This window comes from Mizuhopecten yessoensis, unplaced genomic scaffold (genome assembly GCF_002113885.1).
Source record: "Mizuhopecten yessoensis strain PY_sf001 unplaced genomic scaffold, ASM211388v2 scaffold10275, whole genome shotgun sequence".
Classification (NCBI taxonomy): domain Eukaryota; kingdom Metazoa; phylum Mollusca; class Bivalvia; order Pectinida; family Pectinidae; genus Mizuhopecten; species Mizuhopecten yessoensis.
The window spans coordinates 621,123-642,697 of record NW_018408465.1 but is presented as its reverse complement, the minus strand read 5'-3'; the positions used below and the strand labels follow the sequence as shown (position 1 = coordinate 642,697).

General features: G+C 37.1%; 2 protein-coding genes across 3 annotated transcripts; both read left to right on the top strand.

Moving 5' to 3' along the window:
- Positions 1 to 1,757: 1,757 nt before the first annotated feature.
- On the top strand, positions 1,758 to 5,157 carry LOC110459985 (G-protein coupled receptor moody-like). 2 transcript variants are annotated; one of them, XM_021512654.1, is made up of 2 exons: positions 1,758 to 1,827; positions 3,702 to 5,157. In XM_021512654.1, the coding sequence occupies exons 1-2, from the start codon at positions 1,806 to 1,808 to the stop codon at positions 4,676 to 4,678; spliced, it is 999 nt and encodes a 332-aa protein (XP_021368329.1). In that variant the 5' UTR covers positions 1,758 to 1,805; the 3' UTR covers positions 4,679 to 5,157. The 2 variants fall into 2 exon arrangements, with proteins under 2 accessions (XP_021368329.1, XP_021368328.1); XM_021512653.1 differs by lacking the exon at positions 1,758 to 1,827 and having other exon boundaries at positions 3,546 to 5,157.
- Positions 5,158 to 10,828: 5,671 nt separating this feature from the next.
- LOC110459945 (G-protein coupled receptor moody-like) lies at positions 10,829 to 13,601 on the top strand. Its single transcript, XM_021512473.1, has one exon. It carries the CDS (start codon positions 11,041 to 11,043, stop codon positions 12,073 to 12,075), a length of 1,035 nt encoding a protein of 344 aa, XP_021368148.1. The 5' UTR covers positions 10,829 to 11,040; the 3' UTR covers positions 12,076 to 13,601.
- Positions 13,602 to 21,575: the final 7,974 nt, after the last annotated feature.

The window sequence follows — 21,575 nt, the reverse complement described above, 5'->3', positions numbered from 1 at the left end:
AAGCATATTCTAAAACTGGTAAAATAAATGTTTCATCATTTTTTAAAAGATTATCTTTATTCAATAAGTATTTTAGTCTTCGTAAGACGTTTACTTTTTCCATAGCTGAAGTATACATGTATAGTGCACATATCTGACTAACAAATTTGAACTATCAAATTCAAGATGGCTAGCTGTCGGCCATTTTGCATTTGAATTAAAAATTAAACCTAACTGTTTATGATGATCCGTCAAATTTAAAAACTCCCAATTAAATTCCAATTATAAATCTTCGTCATTTTGACAGAGTTTGAAACAAAAAAAGTTTTTCTCTGGATTGAATGTTACAAATCAAGATTGGGACCATGCATTAAGAGACTTGAGAACTCTATTCTAAACTGTTTGGATTTCTAGACATGAAGAGGATGATTTTAACAAAGAAGTGTCGTCTGTAAATAGACGAGCAGTTGATTTAAAAAACATCTGCAATATCATTTATATAGATTAGAAACAATAGAGGTCCTGTAATCGAACGCTGAGGAACGCATGCTTCACAGAAACCTAAATTGGAATACGAATTATTTATAGAGGCTCCCTGGTACCTCTAAAATAGGTAATTTTCAAACCATTGATAAAATTCACCTGAAATTCCATAGTATTTTAACTTAATCATCAAACCCTTATGCCAAACCCGATCAAAAGCCTTAGAAATATCGCAGAATACCATACATACATGTTTTCTTCTTCTTCTTGAGCAAAACAGATGTTATGATAAACATTGAGTTGATATACAGTACAAAAAACCCCAGACTGATGGTTATTAAACAGTAAAATTTCAATGAAATAATTATGCAAGCATTTGCAAATTACTCTTTCAATTTTTCCCCCGACTGTGGATAATACGGAAATTGGCTTGCAATTAGAGGGGGAATGCTTGTCACCTTTTTTAATAAGTGGCATAACTTTTACTGTTTTCCAAGAGTTTGGGTAAACACCTGACGATAAAAGATATATTCAAAATGCTTTCAAGGGGAACACAAACGGTTTCTTATGTATTTCGTAGCAAATGATGACTGATTACATCCTCACCCGAGGCCTTACCAAGCTTCAATATCTGTAAAATATCTCGTATTACATTATTATTGATTCTCATGGACCTAACCGTCTTGTCGGTCTTTGACTCTATGATAAAGGAATCGGAGTATTTCTGTCATCTACACGAGTTATATTACAAAATAGTCATTTCATAAAATAGCTTTGTCTTCGTCACTAGTAACCACATCGTCAGAAACAGGATCTACAAGAGTAGGTATTGATTGTGAGGTACCAGACGAGTGTATTAACCTTGTGATAAGTCCCCAATAAGCTTTTGGATCAGAGCACGAGTACTCTTCAATCATACCATGAACATTCATAAATTAATGATTGCTGACTGCTGCAGGTCTAGCAAGAGTTTCCGTAGCTTGTGTATGACTAAGAGTGCGGAAACATGCGCATGAAACTAATTTTATTACTGTAGTGGTTTCGGCGTCAATGTGAAGCGTACACTTTATAAACAACATTATAAATTGTATAAGAATAAACATGAATTAGCACGGACAGACACGGAAATTGAACAGATGGTCCTTTAAGTATTAAGTAATATCGTCAAGTACATTGTAGTTTATAATTAGTATTGAAAGTTGAGGAACAACTATACTCCTACGCTTAAATCAAATTGCATGAATGAAATCAACGGCAAGACACGACAAATTAACAAATGACATCAGCAACGTCAGTTGCAGCAGAACTAAGCATAACGATTTACTTTGGATACGGTTACAAAAATGGAGCAGACGACAGTTTTAGGTAGTTGGGATAACTCTAAATTCTAAAACTGGTAAAATAAATGTTTCATCATTGTTTTAAAGATTATCTCGATTCCATAAGTATTTTAGTCCTCGTAAGACGTTTACTTTTTTCATAACTGAAGTATACATGCATAGTGCACATATATGACTAACACACTTGAACTCTCAAATTCAAATGGCTGGCTGTCGGCCATTTTGCTCTTGAATACAAAATTACACCTAACTGTTTATGATGATCCGTCAAATTTAAAAAATCCCCATTAAATTCCAATTCTAAATCTTCATCAATTTCGACAGAGTTTGAATAAAAAAATACTTCAGTTTTTCTCTGTATTGAATGTTACTAATCAAGCTTGGGACCATGCATTAATAGACTTGAGAACTCTATTCAAAACTGTTTGGATTTTTAGGCACGAAGAGGATGATTTTAACAAAGAAGTGTCGTCTGTAAATAGACGAGCAGTTGATCAAAAAACATCTGCAATATCATTTATATAGATTAGAAACAAAAGAGGTCCTGTAATCGAACGCTGAGGAACGCCTGCGTCACAGAAACCATGATGGGAATACAAATTATTTATAAAGGCCTGCTGGTACCTCTAAAATAGGTAATTTTCCACCATTGATAAAATTCACCTGAAATTCCTTTTTTTTTTTTTTTTAACTTTATCATCAAACCCTTATGCCAAACCCGATCAAAAGCCTTTGAAATATCGCAGAATATCATACATAAATGTTTTCTTCTTCTTCTAGAGCAATACAGATGTTATGATAAACAATGAGTTGATATACAGTAGAACGACCAGGCAAAAAACCAGACTGATGCTTATTAAACAGTAAAATTTCAATGAAATAATTATGTAAGTATTTGAAAACTACTCTTTCAAACACTTTTCCAACTGTGGATATATATAGAAAATGGCCTGAAATTAGAGGGAGAATGTCGCTCACCTTTTTTAATCCATGGCATAACTTTGGCTGTTTTCCAAGAGTTTGGGTAAACACCTGACGATAAAGACATATTTAAAATGCTTTCAAGGGGAACACAAACGGTTTCTTATGTATTTCGTAGCAAATGATGACTGATTCCATCCTCACCCGAGGCCTTACCAAGCTTCAATATCTGTAAAATATCTCGTATTACATTATTATTGATTCTCATAGACCTAACCGTCTTGTCAGTCTTTGACTCTATGATAAAGGAATCGCAGTATCTCTGTAATCTACACGAGTTATTTTACAAAAATAGTCATTTCATAAAATAACTTTGTCTTCGTCACTAGTAACCACACTGTCAGAAACAGGATCTACAAGAGTAGGTATAGATTTTGAGGTACCAGACGAGTGTATTAACCTTGTGATAAGTCCCCAATAAGCTTTTGGATCAGAGCACGAGTACTCTCTAATCATACCATGAACATTCATAAATTAATGACTGCTGACTGCTGCAGGTCTAGCAAGAGTTTCCGTAACTTGTGTATGACTAAGAGTGCGGAAACTTGTGCATGGAACTTATTTTATTACTGTAGTGGTATCGGCGTCAATGTGAAGCGTACACTTTATAAACAACATTATATATATTGTATAAAAATAAACATGAATTAGCACGGACAGACACGGAAATTGAACAGATGGTCCTTTAAGTATTAAGAAATTAATAATCAATATCGTGAAGTACATTGCAGTTTATAATTAATATTGAAAGTTGAGGAAACAACTATACTCCTACGCTGAAATCAGATTGCATGAATGAAATCAACGGCAAGAAACGACAAATTAACAAATGACATCAGCAACGTCAGTTGCAGCAGAACTAAGCATAACGATTTACTTTGGATACGGTTACAAAAATGGAGCAGACGACAGTTTTAGGTAGTTGGGATAACTCAACATCGAAAGAGGAAATATCCACACGAACACTTCATCAGGTAGGGGCACCATTGGTTGCAACTTTAGGTTTCATTGCCAATACGCTTATCTTGATTGCCGTATTGAAGGCGAAACTCTATCGACAAAATGTGATATTATTTGTTCTTAATTTGGTGATAAACAACGCCTTGGTCTGTGCGACAAGTCTGCCGTATATCGCCGTCATGGCGTTCAGCTATTCTGGAGAGGTGAACCTGGCGCTATGCCAATTCATGGGATATATTACGTATTCTATCATAGCTTCTGAATTATTGGGACTCAATCTTGTCGCTATCAACCGATATTTCCTAATCGTCCGGTACAGGACATATTTAGAGATATATAATAAGAAGAAAAACATCGCGATCATGATAGCTCTCTCCTGGATTGTGTACCCGGTACTGATGGTGTTTCCTGCGACAAATGTTTGGGGAAGTATGTCATATGACCGCTACAAGTTTTTGTGCCATCCGTTCAAAGCCAATGACAGCTTTGGGAAATTTCTCGCCGGATTTGCGTTGCTCACCACTGTTCCGTTAATAATCTTTGGATATATAAGTATTCTACCAAAAGTGTTTAAAACCAACCAACAGGTGAATCTAACCCGGAGCAACGACAAGCCTCGGAAACGGGAGGTTCGTCTGGTGTCCCTGGTAATTGTACTGTTAAGTACATTCTGTTTTATGTATTTACCATTCGCCATCATGTCTATCATTGACCCCACCACGTCACTGTATGACCCCAAAATACACATCAGCTTTGTGTATGTTGCCTGGGCACATTGTCTCGTGAATCCGCTATTGTATGCTGTCATGAACCGTCAGATCCGGCGGGCCATCAAAGACCTTTTTCTGGTGCCAGGAGGCAAGAATGCCGTGTCCGGGATTACTACGGTTAACCATTCTAGAACGGACTTAACTACTAATGATACTGGCCTATGAATTTGTTCATAGTTCTCGACGAGGATATTTCAGGGGACATCTTTGAAATTCCAGAGGTAACGCTGTCGTACGTTCTCCGCACCATTTGGAAAAAAACTGTCATGAGGATACTCAGACTTGTAACTTTGAGATTAAGCGACATCCTATTTCAAAGCCGGTCGATTTTGCCGTTACGCTGCCGCGCGTTTCATTCGAAGTACATCAAAATAAAACTAGCCTTCTTGTGTCAACGACGAGGTGGCGCTTACAAACCCTTCTAATTCGTCATGACATATTACAAGGATGCAGAGAACGAAAGATAGCTCATGGAATGTCGAGAATGATTTGGTACCGAGTATTATCAAAGAAAACCTCTTTAAAAGAATCGTTTTGTTGTTGTAAATTTCATCCATATTTGTAGGATAAGCGTATGATTGACAGTGTTCTGTATGGGCTTCATTGTAAATAAATGTTGCTACAATTGGATCGTTGTTTGTCCCCTATATTTGTTGACTTACGTATCCGCAGATATACTAGTACCGTTCATATATATTAATACGTTTCATATTAATATGTTGAGTTGAGTTTCCATATCTCAAAATCTTTATAGATGATTTCGAGGATAATGTTTATACATAGCCGAAACGACAAGACAGCCCTAGAACTCAGTCAGTGATATGGTTTGTCATTCTCATAAAAAAAAGCATCAGAAAAGGTAATTGTTTTTCTGTTCAAATGTACTTCATTGCCATTTATGAGATTGTGTTGACGAAACTTATAAATGCACGTTACCCTTGAAGCGTCAGAAGAAGTTCAAAGTGAAGACTGCCGTAATGCCTGCTGAAAACTTGCCAAAAACAAAACTCTACATTGTAAATACCAGTAAAATACCACTCCTATACGATATATTTGGTAGTAAAATACCACTCCTATACGATATATTTGGTAGTAAAATACCACTCCTATACGATATATTTGGTAGTAAAATACAACTCCTATGCGATATATTTGGTAGTAAAATACAACTCCTATGCGATATATTTGGAAGTAAAATACAACTCCTATGCGATATATTTGGTAGTAAATACAACTCCTATACGATATATTTGGTAGTAAAATACCACTCCTATGCGATATATTTGGTAGTAAAATACCACTCCTATGCGATATATTTGGTAGTAAATACAACTCCTATGCGATATATTTGGTAGTAAAATACCACTCCTATGCGATATATTTGGTAGTAAAATACCACTCCTATGCGATATATTTGGTAGTAAAATACAACTCCTATACGATATATTTGGTAGTAAAATACAACTCCTATGCGATATATTTGGTAGTAAAATACCACTCCTATGCGATTTATTTGGTAGTAAAATACAACTCCTATACATTATTACATTTACCAGTAAAATACAACTCCTATACATTATTACATTTACCAGTAAAGTACAACTCTTATACATTTCATTTACCTGTAGAATACAACTATTTCACATTATATTTATCAGTGAAAAACAACTCTTATACATTATATTTACCAGTAAAATTCAATTATTTTACGTTATATTTTCCCGAAAATACAACTCTTATACATTATATTTATTAGTAAAAAAAAATCCTATTTAAACGAATCTGACGTTAAGTTCTATAACTTATGCTTAGTACTGAGCTACAAGTAAGCTAAGATTATATCAATATAATTATTTACATAATGCAAACCGTTCAGTGAAATGGTGTAATAATGATCTGGTATTGGACACAATCTCAGCAGATACCACTGTAGCTAACTGTTCCCCACTCACTGTTCAACGTCATATCCGTGACCTTAAACATCATGTTTGATTAGTAAAGCCCAGTACTTGGTCACATGTAATCTATATTTTCAAATACATATTTTCTAGTATATAATTATTTCCATGGTGAAATGGAGCTCTGATGTTAACTCCGTTATCAATAATGTTTTCATTCATTTTTGTACATATCAGATGTCTTATGTTATTATTATTTATATCTATGTCTTTTTCAATGAAATGCAGTGTTTTAATTGTATATTGTGATATATATGTATGTATGGTCAGCTTTGTGATCAACGTATTGGTCAATTAGGCCTTCTTGGGCGGTGCAAGCCACAATGCCTATAAGTCCTGACATGCATCGCTCAAGAATAGGCATATTTTATGACGTTGCGATATCAAAAGCAATGAAGATAACGAACAACGTTTCTTTAATACCATATAGGAAACTCCCCCTTGACAAAGTTATACTACATGTAGTATCTGAGCTAACAACATACATCCTAATATATATTTCCATGTTTTTGTTACATTGTGGTGATGTTGAATCAAATCCTGGCCCTTCAAACTCTACATGAACCAATTCATTTTTCTCTACTGATTCTAGTTCGTTCACCCTATTTCAAAAGACTCTTTCAATCATATAGTGAAGCTGATTGTAATTCACAATCCAAGGTAAGCAACTCGAGCTTGCATAACCATTATATGAAAGTTTCAGCGAATTTTGGTGGTTAATTGCGAAAGTGTGGAGCCACCTTAAAGCATCCTTGATATCCAGGGGTTACGCTCACTTTCGCTTTCTACGACCCTGGAATGTGTTATTGCAAAATTATGGATAAGTTACTAATATGCTGAGATTTCAGACTACCTGATTTCTCCCAAAATACCGTCAATAGTGTTTACATTGCGGTAATGATTATCACTCTATATTGTAAATAAGACTATTCATTCTTCAATATTAAATGAACTAAGTATTTGTATTTAAGTGTTTGTCATCTTCTTTCAACTTCCAAGATACTGGACAGGCGCGAATTTGAATTTATGTAACCCGCTCTGTTTCCCTATTTCTCCCATAAAGTGTTCACTAAAACATATTGGCCAGAAATACGGCGACGGGGTGGAAAACGTTACACATGGTTGAATCAAGAAATACGGCGTATGATATCTAAACGTAAAAAAAATCATAAAAAGGCTCAAGTAACTAATAAATCTTCAGACTAGTTAAAGTTCAGACGGACTCGTAATAAGTGTGTAAATATCATTAGACAGTCAAAAATTAAATATTATAACAAATTATCCACTAAATTAGTCGATCCTAGTAAATCCTGGTGGCAGACCGTAAAACTATTTATGCAAGATATGGGTTAATCTGATGAAATCCCAACTATTCTTTATGATAATTATTACTATGAGCATGATGTTGATAAAGCAAACGTGTTTAATGAATATTTTTCTTGTCAGTCCTCAGTTGATGACTCTTCAACTGAAATCCCTCCTCCCATAGAAATTCAAAATCAAAGTCTCCTAAAGGCAAATTCATATATCGAAAACTGATGTCCATGATGTTCTTTCTTACCTTGACTGAAGTAAAGTTGGACCTGATTTCATTAGTACCAAAATACTTATAGAGGCAGCCGTTCCTCTAAGCGAGCCGTTAGCGTATATTTTCAACAAATCATTATCTGTGGGAATTTTCCCGAGCTTGTGGGAAAAAAACAAATATTTTACCTGTTCACAAAAAAGATAGTCGAAACGATGTTAAAAACTACCGACCAATCTCATTACTTTGTATCTTATGAAAAGTATTTGAAAGGTGTGTGTATAAATACGTATAAAATTACCTTCTTGACTATCATATTCTCACTAATAATCAGTCAGGTTTTAGATCAGGGGACTCAACTGTCAACCAATTACTAGCATTTTAAACGATTTTAGGAACGCTTTAGACACAGGGATAGAAATTAGAGTTATTTTCTGTGACATCAGCAAGACCTTCGACCGAGTGTGGCATGAGGGTCTTTTGTATAAGTTTTCCCAAATATGTATCGCTGGGTCCCTTCTCAAATGGTCTAAAAGTTATTTAAGTGATCGAAATAAAAGAATTTAAATTAATGATGCACATTCTGACTGGGTTGAAGTCAAAGCAGGGGTTCCTCAAGGGTCAATTATCGGCCCTCTCCTATTTCTTATCTACATAAACGATATCGTTAACAACATAAGTTATATTATTAAATTATTTGCAGACGATACATCACCGCTCTTCAGGCAGATCTACAAAAACTAACAAACTGGTCGAAATTGTGGTTGGTAAGCTTCAGTCCTAAAAAAACCCGAAAGTATGTTAATTAGTAAAAAAAAAAAAAAGACCTTTTCACCAACCGTTGTACATGTAGTAATGAAGAAATAACAAATGTTGAAGTACACAAGCACCTAGGAGTATGTTTTTCGAATGACGGGAGTTGGGTCAAACATGTAAACTACATTATCAATAAAGCCTCAGCCAGAATCAATATTCTACGTTCTCTAAAATTCAAACTCGACAGAAACACATTACAGACTATTTACTTTTCATTTATCAGACCTATTATTGAATATGCTGACGTAGTGTGGAATAATATTACCGATGAATATAGTGCTAAACTGGAACAAATTAATACTGAGGCAGCTAGGATTGTATCTGGTGCAACCAAACTGACAATCATAGATAAACTGTATATAGAAGTAGGCTGGAACAAACTAATTGAACGTAGACATCAACACAAACTAATTATTTTCTGCAAAATGTTCTACAAAAATACCTCCCAATACCTCAACCGTCTCGTACCACAATCAGTCACTGGAATACATAGCCATAATACTATACATACGGATGTTACAACTATCGCTCCCATTCATTGTCATTCTAATGTGTACCAAAGATCTATCTTGTCCTCTGTTATCAATAGCTGGAACTCTATTCCAGTTAACGTCAGGAGAAACCCTTCCATTTATTCGTTTAAATCACATGATATTTAACGCAGCAACAATAAACATCCACCAAAACACTACTCATTTGACTCACGATTAGGACAAATATACCATGCTAGACTACGCATGTCAAGCAGCTCTCTTAATGAACATTTATAAAGGAAAACATTGTTCGATCCCCTCTATGCGCATGCGGTAGCATCGAAAACACTTCTCATTACCTGCTAGATTGTTCCTTATGTATTGCCATCAGACAACTACACATCGAAACCCTTCGGTACCTAATAACTGTCAAATTATTATTATATGGCGATAGATCGTTATCTTTAGAAGAAAACAAAATAGTTGTCGTCGCTGTTCGGGATTACATCCTTAAGTCAAACAGTTTTATGATGATATTGTTATTAATGTATACATACTGTTTCAAATAATTTAGGATTTTATTATCTTATGACGTCTTTGAATAAGATTCTTAATCAATGACTTTTTTATTCATGAAATAACATATATCATGTGTAAAGTAAGTCATGTGGATGGTCTTTCCCGATGCAAACAGTCTAGTGGAAACGGATATATCACGGGATGTGACGAACAATTGATCAGCAATAGTGTATGGAATGTGAACAGCCTATCGCAACGACTGTCTGCGTAGGGGAAAACATCCACATGATTAGCATAGAGTATGTTTTAGTTTAGCATTATACTGCAGCTTGTTTATGTACGATCTTACTTATATGCATATATATATACCTTTCTCGAAATAGCCCGAAAATCAACCATAAAGTGTATTAATGATGACGCAACAGAAGGATTTATCTTGACCACAATGTACTGATTTTATGAATATAACGTATTTTGTACTCTCTTCTAACTTCCCCTGTAATTTATTTACTTCACTATCCCTAAGCTATAGTTGTTAATGTTGGTTACGATAAAAGGTATCAGATTTATACAAGTGTATTAACACTTGTTTCTGTCTCCAAATCATTTATGTTTAATCATGCTTGTATTATGTATTACATATGTTAATGTGAATAAAACAGAAGTTTAAACTAACTCTTAAACATTACATTTACCAATAAAATGCAACTCTTATACATTACATTTACCAGTAATATACAACCCTTAAACATTTTATTTACCAGAAAATTACAACTCCAATACATTAAATGTGCTAGTAAATATAACACTAGTGCTTGTCATCTCATATTCGTATGACTATATTTACCTTATAAACAATTATGAGAATGCTGACTGCTGCAAGTCTAGCAATAGTTTTACTCAACTTGTGTATGACTAAGATACCGGAAACTTGCTCATGAAACTAATGTTAATACGGTACACTTTGTAAAAAGACTTATAAGTTGTATAAGTTGGCCCGCACAAACACGGAAATCTCACACTAGCTTTAAGTGTTCACCACTCAATATCACGTGTGACGTACATTGTAGTTTATTCTTAGTACTACAATCTTTCAAAAATTCCTAAGTAATCAATCAAAATCAAATTTTATGAATGAAATCATCAGCATCAGACGACAAATTGAAAGCAGTTAACAACAGCAACTTCTAATGCAGCAGAACTAAGCATTACCATTTACTTTGGGTACGGTTAACAATGGAGCAGACGACAGTTTTAAGTAGTTGGGATAACTCAACATCGAACGAGGAAATATCCACACGAACACTTCATCAGGTAGGGGCCACATTGATTGCGACTTTGGGTTTTATTGCCAATACGCTCATCTTGATTGCCATTTTGAAGGCGAAACTCTATCGACAAAATGTGATATTGTTTGTTCTCAATTTGGTGATAAACAACGCCTTGGTTTGTGTGACAAGTCTGCCGTATATCGCCGTCATGGCGTTCAGCTATTCTGGAGAGGTGAACCTGGCGCTATGTCAATTCATGGGATATATTACGTATTCGATCACGGCTTCTGAATTATTGGGACTCAATCTTGTCGCTATCAACCGATATTTCCTAATCGTCCGGTACAGCACATATTTAGAGATATATAACAAGAAGAAAAACATCGCGATCATGATAGCTGTCTCCTGGTTTGTGTACCCGATACTGATGGTGTTTCCTGCGACAAATGTTTGGGGAAGTCTGTCATATGATCGCTACAGGTTTTTCTGCCATCCATTCAAAGCCAATGACAGCTTTGGGAAATTTTTCGTCGGATTTGCGTTGCTCACCACTGTTCCGTTGATAATCTTTGGATATATAAGCATTCTACCAAAAGTGTTTAAAACCAACCAACAGGTGAATCAAACCCGGAGCAGATCTGTGATCACTAAAAGTACAGCCGACAGGCCTCGGAAACGGGATGTTCGTCTGGTGTCCCTGGTTATTGTACTGTTAAGTACATTCTGTTTTATGTATTTACCATTCGCCATCATGTCTATCATTGACCCCAACACGTCACTGTATGACCCTAAAATACATATCGGATTTCTGTACGTTGCCTGGGCACATTGTCTCGTGAACCCGTTATTGTATGCTGTCATGAACCGTCAGATCCGGCGGGCCACCAAAGACCTTTTCTTGGTACCAGGAGGCAAGGATGCCGTGTCCGGGATCACTATGGTTAACCATTCTAGAACGGACTTAGCTTCCAATGATACGGGCGTGTCGACGAGGATATGACAAAAGGCACACTGTTAGCTATTTAATTGGTTTCGTGTATAAAAAAAACGACCAATCACTACGTAGGCTGGTTACTGGACCTCGAAGACGACTGGCCCTCGGTGATAACAGAGAAGCGACATCCGATTTCAAAGCCGGTCGGTTTTGCCGTTACTCTGCCGCGCGATTCATTTGAAGAACATCAAAAATGAAACTAGCCTACTTGTGTCACCGACGCTTACAAACCCTGGAATTTCGAGGATGATTGGTCCCGAATATGATCAAAGGATACCTCTTCAAAAGAAACGTTTTGTTGTTGTTGTACATTTCATCTGTATATTTCGGATAAGCGTATGATTGACAGTGTTCTGTATGGGCTACAGTGTAAATAAATTCAGCTATAATTGGATCGGTGTTCGTCCCCAATATTTGTCGACCTACATATCGGCAGATGTACTAGTACCGTTAATATGTATATATATATATTAATACGTTTCACATTGGTACGTTGAATTTAGTTTCCTTATCTTAACGCTAAATTTCAAAATCTTCATGGATGATGTCGAGGACTTTTTATATATGGCTGAAACGATCAAACTTTCTAAACATAAACCCTTTCGGAATGAGTTAAATGTTTAAGGCAATGTCGTACAGATTCTAAAATCGAAAAAGATGATGACTATTTAAAATCAGTATACTTTTTTTTGTCATATTATGATTATATGCAAACTCTCCTAGTATATCCCACCTATTAATGTATTTGTATGAGAATGTATATAAAACAAATCTTCATCAGTTCATTTGTGTTTGCTTTGGTAAAAGCTGTTATATTGCGATATTGTAAACTAGGTTAATGCCGTAATTATTCTACTCTCCGTTAGACTTCGCTTCGAAATTACTTAACTATCAAAGAGCGCAGTATTGCGGAGTGAAATATAATAAGGTAGGTAATTCAGTCTATATGCTAGTGTGGCCATATAAGCTCCGATATGGCATACATCTCCAGCAATCGGGAACCGTCGGCACTTTCCGTAAACGAGAAAATTGTCCTCCTTTACAGAAAGTGCCGACGGATCCCGATAGACATCTCAAGATGTCGCTATACCTGTATAGTCTGTTTCTGTTTCCTGATCATTTGTTGGAAGTGGCTCAGGTTTAAGAATAAAAAATATTGCATTTGATATATTTTTGTGTGTTATATATGACGCATGTTTTAAAAATTTACAATTCTTCAGGAGAAAGTGTTGGGAAGTTGAGGAAACATTTGCCTAATCCATTTATTTTATGATATGCAAGAAAATAATCAATATACATGTAAATCCAAAATAAAGGAAGCACACATTTCAAATTAAGTTTGTCGACGCAGAAAGCGAAAAATACAATAAAAAACATATTGCAACAAATGAACATTGGGAAGACGGGTGACGCAGATACATTATCGCCTTTCACCAAGGCGGCCGGGGTTCGATTCCCCGATGGAACGTAAAAGTGCATGAGGTCACCTGCCCGACCACGTGGGATTTCTCCGGATATTCCGATTTCTTCTAACATTAAACCAACCGCGCGCTAACATCCAGGCCATTAAGAGTGATTAATATAAGTTGAAATAATTTGTTTCATAGTTGTTGTAAAATAAATAAAGTTTATAATAAATGAACATTTCAGTCCATTATGAAATCATTAGTAGTTTCTAAAGGTCACAATACTAACAATCGTTGTCTAAAATGGTCCAAAACGTAAGTAGAAATTTACTTTACAACGTTTAGCAACAACGGCAAGATCCAAAGTGACAATTCCAGAAAATATGGCCATTATGTTTGCTATTGATTGAGAAAATAGTGTCTGTGATTGTTGAACATATTTCGAATAATATTGTCATAAGTAAACGCCTTGTACTTTTGAAAATGATAACGGAACGGCAGATCCATCGGCATAGGAGGTTGCATATTCACAGCTACAGGGCCAAATTTGCTTTCAGACCTACAACCTGATTTCATAACGGAATTTAAAATAGTTTGGTCGAAGGTGAGGATGCAGAAAAAGGAAGACCTCTACTTAGCACCATTTCACATGCCACACCGTAACATCCTTGATATCAACATACTAAGTGACTTTTAATTCAACAAAGGACAAGCATGTGTTAGTCGCTGGAGACTTTAACTGCCCGGTCATTGACTGGGAGAAAATGTGTGTACAGAAAGAAGCAGCAGACAGAGAGAGACAGAGAGAGCCCAGCAAGCCCTTATTGATCTGTCAGTAGAACATGGCCTTACACAAATCCACACCCAGCCGACGAGGGAAAACAACATTCTGGACCTCGTGTTCACCAACAACCCATCAATCATTAAGTACTCGACATCCATCCCGGGGATAAGTGACAATGTCATGATAGTGACAGACATCAACCACATCCCACAGGCACGTCGAAGGTTCTTCCTCTTCCAAAGCCAACTGGACAGGCATCTACATGGATGCCACCAGAAAGAGGTCATCAACACAATCACACGGGAGCAAGTGCCATCTAAGATGTCCAGATCCAGAAAATCTATTCCCTGACTTTACCAAAAGATCTCAGCAGAAGAAAACAAGAAAGCCAGAATGTATACTCATGCCAAGAAGACCTGCAATTAGGAAAAGTATAAGACGTTCCAGAGAGAATGCAAGAAGGCCTTCAAGTATGCATATCTCAAGCATCCAGTACACAAACAGTATCATACAGACAGGCCTTGACGAAAACAACAAGCACTTCTGGCGTTACGTCAAGTCAAGAAGACAGGGCAAGACTGAAGTAGCACCCCTAAGATAGGACAACTGTTTAGTAACGGCAAGGACAAAGCGCAGATCCTCGTTGACCAGTTCCAGTCAGTCTTTACCATCGATGACAACAAGGACTTGCCTGATACCCAATGGAGATGCAAGAACAAGATCCCGCCCCTCCCGTAACATCTAACGGGATAAAGAAGCTACTAGAGACCATGTCCAAGGTCCCTATATGATCCCCAACACCATACTGAAGAAGGGTGCTCGTCGATCGTCTCCTGCACTTCGACGCATCTTCCAATGCTCGATCGACAGTGGCAAACTACCAGCTGACTGGCTTCATGCTAATGTAACACCTGTCTTTTAGAAGGGAGACAGTCACCAGTCAGTGAATTACAGACCGGTCTCACTCACTTGTGTATCCTGCAAGCTGCTTGAGCATATGATCTGCAAGCAGACTATTCTTGCGAGACGCAGCTAGTTATCACTGTCCATGACCTCATGAGGCAATATGACATTGTTGTCCAGATCGACATGGCCAATTTTGGAGCTTTTCGAAGGCCTTCGACACTGTCCCCCGTGACAAACTAATCCATAAGATAAACATGTAGGGGGTGGATGGGTCATTGAACTGGCTGAGAGACTTCCTAACAAGTCGCAGCATGAAGGTGTCGGTCGATGGTGAAGAGTCAAACTCAGTCCACTTGTACTTTGGAGTCCTACAGGGAACAGTTCTCGGCCCGATACTGTTCCTGCGTCATATCAACAACCTTCCGAACTCGGTCAATTCTACAGTTCATCTCTTTGCCGACGACTGCCTACTATACAGGTGCATCCAGAACATAAAAGATCACCTACAACTCCAAAAGGACATGGCTGACTTGGAGAGATGAGATAAACATTAGGTATGCGTTTCAATGTCAAGAAGTGCTACACTAAGAGCATCATCTGCCAGTCACAACACTTCTATCAGCTTGACAACCACATCCTACAGCAAGGGCAGGAATCCCAATATCTCGGAGTCACCTTTCAGACGATCTTAGATTTGGTCCACACATCACCGAGATAGTAAAGAAGGCTAACTCCACTCTAAGGTTTATGCGGCGGAACCTAAAACACTGTCAAGCTACATGTCGAAAAATAGCATTCCTCGCACTAGTTCGATGCTCCAGGACCTGGGCCTGCCCCCATTTCAAGAGAAAGAAGCAGAACAGACTGGTGTTCTTCTATAAGTGGTCGAGTGGCTGGTGCCAGCCATGCACTGTCAGGATTATTTAACACCAATCTGAAGGAAACGGAACATTAGAGCCAAATTGTTTACAGAGTGTCTCGTAAAATAACATTATCAAAAACCAGTAAACCAACAACTCCAGGTGTTTTAAAACTGCAAACTCATTCTTTCCCAGAAAGCCCATCGACTGGAACCAGCTTCCAGACAACGTTGTGATTGCAGAGTTACTCGAGGGCATTAAATTAGCCTTGCAACTTCATGACTAAGCGCCACTAGCATTCTCTCTCCCGATGCGTGTATCCTACATCGTACAGATCGAGATCGAGATTCTGATATACGACTGAATAGCATTGCACAGCACGCAAATCACGATATTTAAATTGTCCATGAAATGTTAACCAGCAGCCAATAAAGCTTATATACAGTAAAATTGTCATAAAAGGATCATAGCGTGAGAACTGCCTACATAAAAAGTACTTTGCATTGCATGACAGTTTCTTTTTTTTTGTTTTCCCAAAAGAATCCCGTTTTGGGTACATTGTGTTAAGCATTGTAATGTCTCTGGCTAGACACCATCTGTACCTCAATACAAGACAAAAACACAACATGGTATCACAGTCACTTTATTGACTTATATATCAAACACATGTAACAGGAAAGACCTTATTGATCAGGTCAATATTTCTACTTGGGAGACTTTGGTATAAGGAACAAATAAGGGACTAGTAATCTTCACCAAAGTGTGAGGGAGATTCCCTACATGGGGATTGGGACTGGTTATCCCTACTTAGAAATAAGGTTGAGGGTGTGATTCATTCCACAGGCCTGGGATTGGGCTATATCTACTCGGGAGTGAGGTGGGATTTCTTACATGGGGGTGGGTAGCGGTGGAGGGGTTCTGTTCCTGTGAAAGAGGGGGATTTTCTTCCACAGGAGTAAGGATGGGTTGGTTATCCCGGCTGAACGTTAAGCGGGAATCCCTTTCACAGGTTGAGGATGGGTTATTCCTACCAAGGAGTGGGGCAGAAATCCTTGCAAAGGTGCAGGGACAGGCTATCCTTACTTAAGGGCGAGGTGGGATCCTTAACCAAGGGTAGGGACAGGCCATCCCTTTTAGGGAGTGAAGGGGTATTTCTTACAAGGGAGTTGGGACATACCATTCCTACCTGGGATATAGGGAGAATGATTACCCTGGGTGGGGAGATATCTGCCTATATATAATGTATAGGATGTTTTCCCTCTACAGGCCAGGGTTGGATTTCCGTTGTTCTAAGAAAGCTTCAGGTATATCATGTCGAACACACCCCATCATACACAAGTACTACAGTAAATCAGTGATCATACTTCACATGGTGTACATCATGTCTACTCTAGGATGATGAAATACAGTCGGACCTACCCATACTATACTCCTTATATATCATGGTACAGTCAGACCTACCCATACTATACTCCTTATTTATCATGGTACAGACAGTCCCACCCTTACTTTACTCCTTATATATCATGGTACAGCCAACCACACCCTTACTATACTCCTTATTTATCATAGTACAGCCAGTCCCATCCTTAATTACTCATAGAGTATCAGACAGTCAGCCCCATCATACTATACTCCTTATATATCATGGTACAGTCAGACCTACCCATACTATACTCCTTATATATCATAGTACAGCCAGCCCCACCCTTACTATACTCCTTATATATCATAGTACAGCCAGCCCCACCCTTAATTACTCATAGAGTATCAGACAGTCAGCCCCATCATACTATACTCTTTATATATCATGGTACAGACAGCCCTACCCTTAACTTATGCATTGAGTATTGGAGTACATATTGGAGCCCCATCCTTGCTGTATTCAGTCAGCCCTGTCCTTTCAGTACTCGTTACATATTGGAGTACAGTCAGCCCCACCCTTTCTGTATTCAGTCAGCCCTGTCCTTTCAGTACTGTCCTTTCAAAATATTGGAAAACTGCCAGCCCCTCCTTCTCTATACTCAGTCAGCCCCACCCTTTCAGTACTCGTAACAAAGTACTGTCACCCCACCCATTCTATACTCCTAATAGATCGGAGTACAGTCAGCCCCACCCTTTCTGTATTCAGTCAGCCCTGTCCTTTCAGTACTGTCCTTTCAATATTGGAAAACCGCCAGCCCCTCCTTTTCTATACTCAGTCAGCCCCACCCTTTCAGTACTCGTAACAAAGTACTGTCACCCCACCCATATTATACTCATAATAGATCGGAATACGATCAGCCTCACCCCTACCGTATTCATTACAAGTTCAACCTTAACAACATGATAACAAAGATTGTGTTTGACATAACTTTACACATCCATAAACAATGATAAATTCATAATCAACACATACACTGATACATGTATTGTATCCTTCTATATAAATTCACACAATTATATACCTCGCTCTTGCTCTTCAGAGATCTAAGTTGATATCATGACTTCACACAATGTGTCTGGATAACACATAACATGATATTTTATTGTATGACATGACTTTGTCATGTATTAGAATGACAGCTCCACACACATATATATATAACATGACATAATCATAGATAACATGACATCTTAACATAAAACATGACTTTGTCATGTCATAAAATGACATATCCATATATATAACATGACATCATATAATTGGCATATACAACATAAAATATGACATCTGAATCATTTACATGACCTCTCAATGGATTACATGACATCTTAATGTATAAAATTCATGTATTAGAACAACATATCCATATAAATAACATGACATCAATTCGTGTGGCATGCATAACATATAACATGACATCTCAATGAATTACATGATATCTCCATGGATAACATGACATCTTAATATATAAAATGACACTGTCATGTATTAGAACATCACCATATCAATAAAACATGACGTCATATCATGTGGCATATAATATGACATATCCATGGATTACAAGACTTTGTCATGTATTAAAATGACATCATCATCATACATATATATATATATATAATAAACACATAAATTTTTCAGATCGTCCGCTAGGCCTTTCTGCCTTCTAGGGCTTCTTCAGGCGGATTGATGTTTTTGTTATATATATATATATATATATTAACATACAATTTCCACCTTTATATAAATCTTAACATTTTATCATTAACAAGACAACATGACATGTTCTTCATCAATATTGAGAACAGTGACATTCTACTAATTTCACATCTATTCATTGTAGGTATCCCATGCTAGTCTCCTTCCATGCTTTTACCTACACACATTGTAAGAGCTAGTATAATCAACAAGAACATCTATCGTGTATAAACAATTCGATTTTACTGCACATCTGATTGGTGAATGTGTTTAAAAAACTGAACATATACATATGTAGGACATACAATAACATACATCTACAGAACAAACAACAGGCAGACTATATTCTATTGTTGTACAATGATCAAACAACAGGTAGACTATTTTCTATTGTTGTACAATGATCTAACAACTGGTAGGCTATTTTCTATTGTAGTACAGTGATCAAACAACAGGTAGGCTATTTTCTATTGTTGTACAGTGATCAAACAACAGGTAGACTATTTTCTATTGTTGTACAATGATCAAACAACAGGTAGGCTATTTTCAATTTTGTACAGAGAAGTTCGTCTTATCTATATATTATATTGACCAAATGTTTCATTCAGGCAATGTCTTAGAATAGCAAAATTTTTCTTAATACAGAAATATGCTTAATGTTCGGGTTCAGTTTTGCAGCATACAGTATTTATAGTATAAACGAACATTCCCTCAATAACCATGCATGGTTTCCGTAAACTGGAGCTATCATATTAAAACCTTACCACAGAATGTGACAAATTTACATGACAATGACGAAAACACATGTGGGCCGAACTATGCACATTTTCGTGGAAAGAAACACAATTGTGTAACGTATTAAACAATAGATGTTGGTGCAGTTAAGCAAAGCTTATATGCAAATTTCAGGCTGTTACTTTTATTGAACCACATGATTAAGTTTTTAAAATGAAATTTGTATCCGCTGATTAAACTTATGTATAAAAAAAATTGTTATGAATTATTCACACAAAAACACAGTACCTGTAAATATGACCTCATTACCTGTCCGTAACAAAAGACCTATTCCTTAAATAACACAGTTATCAGCACAAATCTGGCTTTTTTCATCATTATCATATCACTGTAATACCAAGGAGAGGCCTGGCATGGCATTGTACATGCATTTTCAAATATGAACTTCTATCACAAAATTATGCTCAAATAAAAAACACTTTTCAAGTTAATTGGATTGAATCATATTCAATTTGATAAATTACAAAAACACCAAAAAAACACCCAAACAGAACAAATTGGTGTGTATAGTTGAATATATGAATACTGATGTCGGATATGGATGCAAAGTCACCAAGTCAGATACCACATTGAACAAAGCATGTCTAGTCAAGCCATTCGACACCATAAAATCTGCACTACAATTCTTACAACTATGAGCTACCATGTAAGTCAAATGTTAAAAAGCATAGAAAATTTATCACTGAAATCAAAACCATAAATCATTTCTACCAATAATTTTAATTCTAAAACACTACAGACTATAAAAAAAAATCTTCTATGGCAAAGCATTCTTTGAAAAAGCTGTTTATCAAATAAAATGAAACATAATTTGGCATACATGTGCCAAAAGCAGTCACTTTAAGGGGAGTTTCTGTGTTAAAGTACTTCCATGAGGATGACAGTAACTTGTGCCATGGCCTTCCAATCAAGATGAAAGTAACTTGTGTCAAGGCCTTCCCATCAGGATGACAGTAACATGTGTCAAGGCCCTACCATTAGGATGGCAGTAACATGTGTCAAGGCCTAACCATCAGGATGACAGTAACATGTGTCAAGGCCTTTCCATTAGGATGACAGTAACATGTGTCAAGGCCTTTCCATTAGGATGACAGTAACATGTGTCAAGGCCTTTCCATCTGAATGACAGTAACATGTGTCAAGGCCTTTCCATCAGGATGACAGTAACATGTGTCAAGGCATTTCCATTAGGATGACAGTAACATGTGTCAAGGCCTAACCATCTGAATGACAGTAACATGCGTCAAGGCCTTTCCATTAGGATGACAGTAACATGTGTCAAGGCCTTATCATCTGAATGACAGTAACATGTGTCAAGGCCCTCCCATCAGGACGACAGTAACATGTGTCAAGGCCTTACCATCTGAATGACAGTAACATGAGTCAAGGCCTTATCATCTGAATGTCAGTAACATGTGTCAAGGCTTTACCATCTGATCGACAGTAACATGTGTCAAGGCCTTACCATCAGGATGACAGTAACATGTGTCAAGGCCTGTCCTTTGGGATGACAGTAACATGTGTCAAGGCCTTACCATCTGAATGACAGTAACATGTGTCAAGGCCTTACCATCTGAATGACAGTAACATGTGTCAAGGCCTTACCATCTGAATTACAGTAACATGTGTCAAGG

Bases quoted from the DNA above. Each gene is read 5' to 3' on its own strand.
- LOC110459945 (XM_021512473.1), top strand. From the start codon at position 11,041: ATGGAGCAGACGACAGTTTTAAGTAGTTGGGATAACTCAACATCGAAC.
- LOC110459985 (XM_021512654.1), top strand. From the start codon at position 1,806: ATGGAGCAGACGACAGTTTTAG. The intron at 1,828-3,701 runs GTAGTTGGGATA...CGACAGTTTTAG, and splicing joins GGAGCAGACGACAGTTTTAG to GTAGTTGGGATAACTCAACA.